This window comes from Gavialis gangeticus, unplaced genomic scaffold (genome assembly GCF_001723915.1).
Source record: "Gavialis gangeticus isolate Ggan-Ray unplaced genomic scaffold, GavGan_comp1, whole genome shotgun sequence".
In the NCBI taxonomy this organism is placed as follows: domain Eukaryota; kingdom Metazoa; phylum Chordata; order Crocodylia; family Gavialidae; genus Gavialis; species Gavialis gangeticus.
In genome coordinates, this window is record NW_017729022.1 from 172,481,776 (window position 1) to 172,492,592 (window position 10,817).

The window sequence follows — 10,817 nt, forward strand, 5'->3', positions numbered from 1 at the left end:
ATGTTAACTAATGAGCCGATGCCTTTTATAAATGTTGGGTTGCTGTTGAATGTCTGTTTTACGAGCATGTCAGTGTGTTTGTTATGCTACTCGGCATTTTAATTGAAAATCTCCTGATCCCTCTCCCTTGCTAAGATCCAAAACTGCAGTGTAACATGCTTTAACCTAAGGAAATGAATATTTAGCTTTATAAAAGTGAAAATACAGAAGGTAAGGGTGGGGGCAGGCTGCAGGGGAGAATGGGGGGGCAGCTATAGGTATGGAGAGACAGCTCGGAGGGGGCATGTGGCAAGAGAGGCAAGAGGGGGGTAGTCATAGGCAGAGGGGTATAGGGAGGGGTCTGGTTCTTCCTGTACACCACTGTTTTCTCTGTCACAGAACTGGGGGGGATGAATTTAAGATGCCCTTCCACTAATTAGATTCTATACATGGAAAATTATAACACATTTATAATTTTCCATGTATAGAATGTAATTATTGTGGGGGCAGGTATCATATTCAAAGTCATCTTGGATTGGTGTAAATATGATAGTGTATGGTCAGAGCAGCAAACTTTTATGAAACAGCATTTTGTAGCTTCCTGGATCTGTTGCTTCTCCAGTGCCTTGGGTAGGCAGGCTTCATTAATTACCTTCTATTTAAAACTCACTTTCCCTGCAGCAGTTCCATCTGAATACATATTTTTTACTTGCTTAAACTCTTGTGTATCTAGTAACTATAAAATGCACAGGGTTTTTCTGCCTTGTCATCACCCTGGTGTATGGATGAAAGTAACTGCTGTGTAATAAAGTGGGGAAATACTTTTCCATTCTTTTTCTATGCCAATATAGGACTTGATATGATGAGATTGGGCAGTGGGTCCTAAGGGTTCACTGCCTCTGGAAATGTGTTTAATCTTCTGCAATATTCTTTTCTTTCACAGTGGGTGATCCCAGAATTGATTGGCCATACTGTTGTAACAGTATTAATGCTTATTTCTTTGCACTGGTTCATCTTCCTCCTTAATTTCCCTGTAGCAACCTGGAATATATATCGGTGAGTGCAAATCCATTTTTGGTCATTTATTTTAGAATGTTAATATATTTAGAATATAGTTTTAAGATAAATGGTACCTATTTACATTTTCATTTACAGCCCTCAGTTGGTTTTGCAAATCTAACCTTTTTTTTTTTTAATTAACCCTTCTGGTACTTTCAGCTGAAACTACAACACATGTTGAGAACTTGAGAATCTTTAGTCTCTGGGTTTGTTGTAACATTGTTAATGGCTGGATACCCTGATATTGTGAGAGGACAGGTTTATTTTGGTGCTACCTTAATTGGGCCAACTATATGGTTGAGAGAGATGTTAGCCAAGTTGTTGGTGTTTGGAAATGGTAGCAGATTGTTGGGGTTGGGAGATAGCACTGAAAACACCATTGCCAGGGTTTTTCCCTGGTTATGACTGATCATGTCTTTCCTGGCCATTCATTTGTTGGCATCACTTTTTTCTTGTTTTAAAAATTTACCTAGACCAGGTCTAAGTGCAGTTCTTGTACAGCTGTCTTGTAGAAGTTTAAAGCAATGCATTTCCCATTCTGCTTGGGATAGCATACTTGCTTTCTGGAATTTTTACACCAGCATAAGTTTCTAGACCAGTTTCTAAACCACAGTAACTATGGCAGGACAATGCTGCATAAACGGTATTACCAACCCTACCGTACCAAAAATCATGAGACGAACTCTTAAATCAAGATATTGGCATGTAAATCATGAGTTGCTATTTTTGAAATGTGGGGGGGGTGTTATTTGTGAAGGTGTGGAGGGCTGTAGATGTGTGTGTAGGGTTTGGAGCCTGGTGAAGGAGGGTCCCCACACACCCTGGCAGGATACAGGATGCTGAGAGTCAGGAGTGAGAGGCAGCAGCTGGGCCGGGGAGGCTATGGCTTTGGAGTGAGGAGAGGAGACGCAGACATCTGGTAAGCAGAGTGGAAGGGTCGGGGGGAGGGGGAAGGGTGCGGGGGTGCAGATTGAGGCCCCCACAGTGAGGGAGGGAGTGGGGCAGGAACAGGGGTTGGGGTGAATGGGTCCCTGGGGCTGGGGCGGGTCACCCAGAGGTGCAGGGAGAGGTGTGGCTCCCCACAGCGCCACACTCCCTGGTGGGAGGCATTGGAGCATGTGCCTCCCGCAGGGCAGAGGCGAGCTGCCTGCTGCGGGCAGGGGCTCTGCGTCCTGCTGATTTTTGACCCAGGAGGTCAGCCATGCAACACCAGTGTGCTTCCTGCTTGTGGGCGGGCAGGGGATGCGCTGTGCAGCCAATGCGCTCTGCATTCTCTGCCAGCTCGGCAAAAGCAGCAGGATGCTCTGCTTGGGAGGTGGGGCGGGGCGTGGAAACATACGTGTCCCCCATGCCTCCCTTGGAGGGTGTGCACAGTTGTGGGAAGTCATGCCTCCGCCCCATGCCTCTGGACAACTCCCCTCAGACCTGGGGCTCTATTTACCCTTGCTCCTGCTCCAGCTCCCTCCCTCACCGTGGGGGCCTTGATTTCCTCCCCCCCACTTCCTTCCACAGGCTTACCAGCTGGGAAAATCCACAGATCTGAGGGTTCAGTCAGGAGATCGTGAGTCAGAGTTATTTTGACTTAGAAATCCCCAGTCTCGTGATGGTTTTATGACAGTTGGCATTACTGCATAAATGAGCCCCAAGATGCTACATCCGTGGGAAGATCTGGAATTTTGAAAACGGGGTACAGATGGAGAGGTGCACCATCACATAGAAAACAACACACATTTTTTCTCCAGTTAATAAACTAGAAGCTGTACTAATATGCTAGGGGCCCAGGGCCGTATTATTTCATTTAAGATTGAAGCAAAAGCAAATATAACTTCATTGAAATGAATTTAAAAATATTTGCAGAACTGTGAAGTAGGAGCTTCCTTACTTGGAGCAGTTAACAAGGTAGCAGAATTGCAGAACAAAGGCCAGCTTGATTGATGGTGGATTATCAAGAAGGTTAAAAAAAAAAAGAGGGTCACTAACACCTGGGAAATGAAGAGTTTTAAAGGGATCATGGCTCAGAGTCAGTTGACTCCCTCAGCACTGCTTGACTTAAAATGCTGGTGCCATTGCCAGGCTTTAAACTTTGGGTGGAGCAGGAATCAAAGGAGGGTGCAAGTGCACCAGTGCACCCCCAGATCCCCGCCCTTAGCTACAACTTACCTTTTTGCTCCCTTCACGTGTACTATTCATTCTCAACTTTGTTTAGCACAACATGGAGGACACAGCCTTCCAATTCATGCACATCAGGCTGTGAAACAGATGAGTGGAAATTGTGGCCAACCACCGTAGGTAGTGCCTATAATTTTTAGTGCACTGGTCAAGAGACATGGCACTTGTCACTCAGTTCTGTAGCATTGCCCCTGACTCTCTTTCCCTGTGCCTGCAGGGTATGGGGGCTATCTGTCTGCAGAGGTCAGGATGGCTATTGATTAACTCAAGCAAGCAGTTCCCAGTTGTCATGACTCATGAGAGAGAAGTTGCAGCAATCCTACTTGTGAGATTCCCATTTATTTTTAGACTGAATACGTTGCAACCTGTTGCTGACCTTTGCTTCTAATGAACTACCGGCCAAGCCTTTGAGCATCTTGCAGGTTGAGTAGCTTAAGATAATATAATATGCATTAGATTGAGTGTGTCAAATATATGGTTTATGGGCTGGATGGGTTTTGGACCAACCCGCATGTGGTATGCAGAGCTGGTCTGGCATGCTTGCTGGACCCTGCAGTGCAGGTGTTGCTTGCAGCACAGGGGGTTGGTCTGGGATGTGAGCTGCACATGGTGCCTGCGTTGGACCAGCCTTGCACACTGGCCCTGGGGCTGGTCTGGATCAGGCCACCTGATTCAGCAGGGTATCGTGTGCAGTGCGCACCCATGGCAGTCTCTTGTGGTGTGAGCTGCACTGGGTCCAGCACTTCGACCATGTGCCGACCCTACTCTGGGGCTTTTGCTGCCTGCAGTGCACGATCATTACCTGGTGCCATAGCACAGAGGATCAGCACAGGATGCATGCTCCATGCAGTGTGCTTCCAGACAGCCCTGTGCATTGGCTGTAGTTTGCCTGGACAGCCTGGGGTCCAATCCTGACCACCCTGGAGCGAGCACACATGTAGTGCACACCCCATACTAGACCCCCGAGCCATGGACAGTGCTCAAGGCACTGGGTCTAGCCCATGCAACCCTTCAGCATGAGTCCCAGAGTGGGGACGGCACAGGGTGCGTGCTGCACATGGCACCCACCAGTCCAGTCCTGCCCACTGGCTCTGGCATGTCTAGATCCAGCCTGCAGACCAGCCTAGAGACCCTTGGGGCTAGATGTGTTTGACATGCCTGGTTTAGATGAAAAAAAGGAGTGTGTTATGTGGTAGGGTTCCATGAAGTTTCTGTATGAAGCAAAGGATTGAAATGTATCTAATTTATCTTTGTAACTGTGAACTGTAAATTGAAGATCTAGGGTTTGTTGGGTTGGACTCTTTACAAAAAGGCTTCACTTTGCTTACAAGACTTTCTAGGAGTTCATCACGGTCCTAGAAATTTTTTCTATACATCTCCCTTTCTACTCCCTTGAGCATAACTAGTACAAAAGCCTCTGGCAGAGAAGAGCTGCAGACAGTCATTGCTTATGTTGGCCAGAGGGGAGCACTAGAGAACAGTGCATCTCCCATTTGCACCCTTGCAAAAAACAATTCTCAGAAGCCATTTTAAATTGACTGTTTTGTAACCTGGTAGTCACCCAGGAGCAATAGACATTCTGGCCACCCAAACAGATGGGCTTTCCCTCTCTCTCCACTACCTTTTTAGACTTATAATGCATATTACAAAATGAATGCACCAATACAGCAGTTCACATCTCCTAGCACTACATTCACGATTATAAATCTGTACTTCTAATACTGCCTTCCTTCTGAGGATCTAGAAGTGTTTTAGAAATGCTCATTAACTTTGCCTCACAAAATATCTGTCATGTTGGTAACTAACCCAAATTATAGCTTAAGAAAATGGGATGCAGTCCAGTTACTCTGTGAGTGTGACCTAACTAGGGACAGGACACAGATATGGTCTGAGCTTTTGGTTGTGTGTACAAGTATTTTATCCAGATGAGTAAAAGACAGTGCAGTCGCAAATTATGTAAGGGAGAGTTGTGGAAAGGTCCCCGCCACTAACAGTTTAATATTAACACATTAGAGGGTCATAGGGCTGGAAGGGACCTCACAAGGTCATCTTTTAGTATGAACCCTAAACTGTTAACATCAGACAGGTGGATCCAAATTTTGCATCAGAGATGTCTTGCATACCCCCAGGAGTACATGGACCACAGTTTGGGAACCCCTGTTCTAAACAACAGAACATAGGTCCTCCACTAATTAGCTTTCTCAGTTTAAGTAAGAGATTCTGTACATTGAATAGTTTACATAGTTTCTAATTGAAACTAATTTTCCAATGGTTTTAGCTGCCCCTTCCCACCTCATTTCTTTCTTCTGCAGGTTTCCTCCATAAAGTTAGGTAACCACAGGCAGCAGTAGAACTGGTGCAAAATTGTTTGTTACCACCATTTTAAATGTCACCAGTTTTCCCACGTCCAAATATTGTCTGATGGATTTTGGGGATGTAGCAGCTAGGTTATGGGCAGTATACCGAGACTGTTACGAGAAGGGAGATTGCTGGGTTTGTACCCAAGTACAAAACAACTCTTAAAACGGGGAGCAGTTTGGTTGGTTCCATTCTTTGGCTACCTCGAGATTAGATCAAATAACAAGGCCAGCATTTTGATGGTTGTCATTTTTGTTTTGTTTTTTAACCTTTCAGGTACATCATGGTGCCAAGCGGGAACATGGGGGTGTTTGACCCTACAGAGATCCATAATCGAGGGCAACTGAAATCACATATGAAGGAAGCCATGATTAAGTTAGGCTTTCACCTGCTTTGTTTCTTCATGTACCTTTACAGGTTAGACTTGAATTTTGCTGCCTAGGGACAAAGAAATGTCATACCAACAATTTCTGTCTTCTGTGTCCTCCTCACATCACTGTTAATATTCACAGCAGTTCATCCTTTATAAGTTCTTTCCCCAGGTAATGTTTTGTGGCAGCTGATTCCAAGTTAATCATACCTTTGGTGAAATTATTTCTTTCTGTCAGTCTTGCATTTGTTTCCTTACAACAGTGGGGACACTGTTTTTGGCAGGCATACCACAGATTAACTGTGCGCCCTCCCCAAGTGCCACTCTGATCCATTTTCTTTGCCTTATCTGCTGCTCTGCTTTCTGTACCCTGCCAGTCTCGTCCTCTGCTTTCTGCTTTATTGGTTGCTGTGCTGTGCTGTCTCTTCCTCTGTCTTCTGGGTGGCTCACACAGTAGCCGCCTGTTGCACTTGTTCTGCAGGTTGGCCACCCCGCCTTACAATTTCATGTGAGAGTGAATACAATACAAGTGCCTGGCTGCTTTTTCTAAACCAGGATGTGGTGGCTCATTCCAAGTCTAGGCAAGAAGAAGAGTAGTTTTATATTTCCAGTGCAAGAAAATAAGTTGCATTCTTCCAAATACAAATGCCCATTAACTGCAGCTGTCTGTGTCCAATAAAAGTGATCAATGCAGACGCTTACTTTTCCTTGTATTTAAAGGGAGGTAACTACCCAAAGACTAAATAAGGTCTCTGGTGTCTTGCCTATGACTTGTGATGCCCCTTCAGGGGGTTTTGTTTGTTTGCGGGGGGTTGTTTTTTCTTTTCAAGAAAAAATTTAAATCTGATTTAATTTTCATCACACATGCAGTGTGTTTTCTTTATACTTATTATTTCATCATAGTTGAAACGGTACTGCTCAGTGTCTCTTCAGTTTCTTTTTTTAACTATTTTTTCCCCAAAAGTGCACTGAAAATAGTGTTCCCTCCTATGGAGGCATTCTGTTTATCTTAACTTTTGTTTTTTTCGTTATCTTTTTTAATAGAAAATGCTTTTTAGAATATGCATGTAATGGCTAAAATTGCTAAATGTCTTTCTAAGTCATGTTATCACACACAGGGGAGGATTTGCAGTAACTGAATGTGCTTACCTTAAGATAAAAGCCTGGTTGCATCTACATACTTTAAGAGGAATGGGGGTTGTTTTGTTTCGGGTTGTGGGTTGGAGTTTGAACATTCATAGGGCTTGGAAACTCAAGCTAAGTTCCTGTCTGTAATCCTTTATAAGAAAGAAAATATTATAGAGGGTTAAGTGGATATATCATACAATAAAAAGTAGTTGTTATTGTATGTCCAGAACAGGAGCTGTTCTGAAAATCATATTAATTTTAATGGCTGCATCTCCATAATATAAATTTTACCACATAGCCTCCTGCTAGTTTTAGGATGGAGTGCTCTGTCTCTGTAGATCTTGCCTTTGGAACAAATGTGAATGTAACTGTGATCTCTCTTTCATTTAAGTAAATGAGCTTCAGCTATCTATCTGAATTGTGAGAATCTTTTAGATTTGAATATGTGATAACACCTTGATCTCACCTTTTCTGTCTTGCTACAGTATGATCCTGGCTTTGATAAATGACTGAGGAGCTGAAGGGGGAACCATTAGTTGCCAAATTTTGAATCATCACTCCTGTGACCAGTTATGGAGCCAGAGACACCTTCCAAGCATACCTAGACCAGTGTTGTCATGCACTATATTTTTTCCTCTTTGAACAAGAAATATTTTTGCTGTATTTTTAACATAAAATACTTAAAAAAAAAAAAAAAAAAAAAAAAAAAAAATAACACTGAGGTTTTTGTAGCAGTTGATTATTGTTTCTTTCATACCAGACCCCAAGCAGTTACCAGTTTCGTCTGTTGGGTCATGTTGTTAAATATGGACTAGTCTCTAGTAAAGAGACTAATTTTGTAAAGAAAAGAAAATAGGACAAGTGATTTGGTTTAGCAGATCTGCACTTTAGCTAACTCTCTATGAAGGGCAGTTCCAGGCTAATATTTAAGTGCAGGTCTAATGCGTTTGCTAATTAATAAAGCACTTCTCTAAGTGCCTCAGAGTATCAGGCTGTTTGAAGGCGTGTTTTGGAGGTGCGTCTTCCAGGCTGAGTTCAATAGCAGTTTTGCATTCCTACCTATCTTACCTGCCTGAAGTTACTCAGTGGCAAGTGTCCCTGGCAAAAATTACCCTTGTCTATACAATAGTACACAAGGTAAATTTTTTTTCTTGATGCAGGTAATAATTGACTTTCCCTTTATCTTTGTGCAGTGCAGTGTGGAGGCTGACATACAGAGACTTCATTCAGGAATAAATACCATGTTCCATCTGAGGATAGGCAGTGGCAGTGAAACAAAACAGTCTTTGGGTCCATTTATCCAGGAACCTGCTGTTCCAATTTCAAGCAGGTGAATCAAAAATAAAGGCTTAGAAGAAATGGTACCTGATATGTCAAGAAAACCTGCAGAACTGTTACCACAGGGAGGGTAGTGACAAGGTTTGACTTCATGTTTACTTATTTTCCCTAAGCTGTTCTCTCAACATGTAGCCGAGTCTGAGCTTGTTAATGTGGGTTCTGATTTTCAGGTCAGTTGGGTGAGTGTTTTTCTTATGGATCTGCTAAAGCAAGATGCTGTTTACAGAAGCTCGTGCTCTCTGATTCATTTAGTCTATAAAACGTGAATTCATAGATTGTAACGCTAGAAGGGACCTTGGAAGATCATCGGGTTCAGCCCTCTGCACCAAGCAGGAAAGATAACTGGGGGTCAGGTGACCCCAGCAAGGTGACTGTTTAGTCTCCTCTTGAAGATTTCCAGGGTAGGTGATTGCACCACCTCTGGAGGGAGAGCATATTCCAGTCTGAATCTACCCTGCCTACTTTTTATAAGGTATTCATTGAGACAAGTTGTAGATATGAGTTTTACAACATAGTGGACCAAACTTTTCTTAATCAGTGAAAGTCCTAACCTCTTGATCTTTCCTGCTTAAGGCTTGGTATCTAACAGTTTTCTTTTCAGTATCAAACTTACACTTAAAGATTCTATTGGGTCTCTCTGACATTGGTGCCCAGATAAGCACAGGAGAGAGGCTTGTTCCTGAAATCAACACTTTATATGTCAGTGTCCTTCAGCTTCTGTAGCAGACGTTTAACTCTTGCTGGGACAGCTTTGATTGTGTGTGTGTGTGTGTGTGTGTGTGTGTGTAAAAGAGATTAGACTTGTAATGTTTGGGTCTTACCTGCTTCAAAATCAAAACTATTTTTTCTTTATGGGGGGGGGCATATTATTAAAAAGACAGATGGTGACGGAGACTAACATTTTAAGTACAATTGACTCCCAGTCAACATTTGAGGAATTATGTTGAGCCACTTGTCACAATACATTCTCCTCACTTTTACTTATCTTAGGATGTATGCCAAATTGTACCTGTGGGATTCTGCCACATACTTTACATGTGACTTTAAAATGCTGATGTTACAGTCAAATGTTGGCTCTTCAGAATATATTGCTGTGTTCTGTGGGAGTGAAAAGCTAAGAGATTCCTATTTTTGGGTAGGGATGTCAGTAGTTTAACAGAACAAGGATGGAGAAGCTTAAACAGCTCCACTGGTGTCTGACCTGCTGCTGATAGCATAAACCTAGTGGTTCTCAACCTTTTGGGGCTTGAGGCACCCCTCTAACTTTTGAGAACTGAATGGTACCCAGTTTCAAAAACGAATGCTTATACTACAGTGCATATCTCCTTGCAGAGGGGCCAGGCTGTAAGGGTTGGGGAATTAGCCAGGCAGGGATAAGCTTGAGCCTGCATCTATCTCCTCATCCTTTGTTGCACCCTTCAAAGAATCTGACATCACCCTAGTTGAGAATCACTGCACTAAGCATTTGCAGCATTTACACAACATGATTATGTGCCTGAAAAGCCCTGGCTCCTAGTTGTTAGTGAGAGGTAGTTACACATGTTAGTCTGAAGTCAGGGTAAGATTTGCGCCTTCATAGGTTAAATCAGAGATATATAGCATGATCTTTAGTAAGCAGAAGGCTCACTTCATCAGATGCTGGGCACATCTACATGTGCAGTTAATGTGACTGAATATACCCCAGCTCAGTTTGAGCCAAAGTAAACTAATCCCAATGTCACTGTCTACACATGTTTAAATGCAGTAATTTATTGCGTTATATCGGATGGGACTATCCAGCAGTGCAGTAAATTAGTCTGCCGCACCCTAGTTGCCATGCGAATGTAGATGGTGACACTTTACTGCACAGCTAATTTGTCTGCTGCACAGTAAAGCATTGTGTAGCATTGTGGCTGCTGTGAAGGGACTGCAGGAAGCAGATTTTCTTAAGTAGAAAGCAGTGATTAGAATGCAAAGGATAAGGAAAAAGGAGGGGGCACTGATGAAAAGAGCAGGCTCTTTTGTCTTGCTACAGTAGCAACCCCAAGACAAGGACAACATATTGGTTTGGTTGTCACCTACAGTCCCCAGCTTAGACACATCATTAATGACCTCTGGCCTTTCCTGGAAAATGATGACCATCTCAAAACAGCCTTGGGGGACAAATCTGTCTTGGCAAATGACATCTCTCCAGCAACAGGCAACCTAACTGCTAGTCTCATCAAAGCTCCTGACCTTGCTAGAGACCCAAATGCATGTTGTGCTGCCGCATCAACAAAGACCTCATCATCTCTGGACCAAACAACATGGATTATAACATCCAAGGTTCATTTCCCTGCACCTCTACCAATGTCATGTATGCCATCCCCTGCTTACAGTTCCCCACTGCTGTCTACATTAGACAGATGGGACAATCTCTGTATAATGGACACTGATC

General features: G+C 43.3%; 1 protein-coding gene across 2 annotated transcripts in view; it reads left to right on the forward strand.

Annotated features, from left to right (window-relative positions):
* Nucleotides 1-7,774, forward strand: part of CNIH4 (cornichon family AMPA receptor auxiliary protein 4) — a 15,690-nt gene extending 7,916 nt beyond the window's left edge. For both annotated transcript variants that reach the window (XM_019516516.1, XM_019516517.1), the window contains 3 exons: nucleotides 923-1,035; nucleotides 5,842-5,982; nucleotides 7,549-7,774. In XM_019516516.1, coding sequence (XP_019372061.1) covers nucleotides 923-1,035; nucleotides 5,842-5,982; nucleotides 7,549-7,576 — 282 coding nt within the window. In that variant the 3' untranslated portion in view covers nucleotides 7,577-7,774. The remainder of the gene's footprint in view (nucleotides 1-922; nucleotides 1,036-5,841; nucleotides 5,983-7,548) is intronic.
* Nucleotides 7,775-10,817: the final 3,043 nt, after the last annotated feature.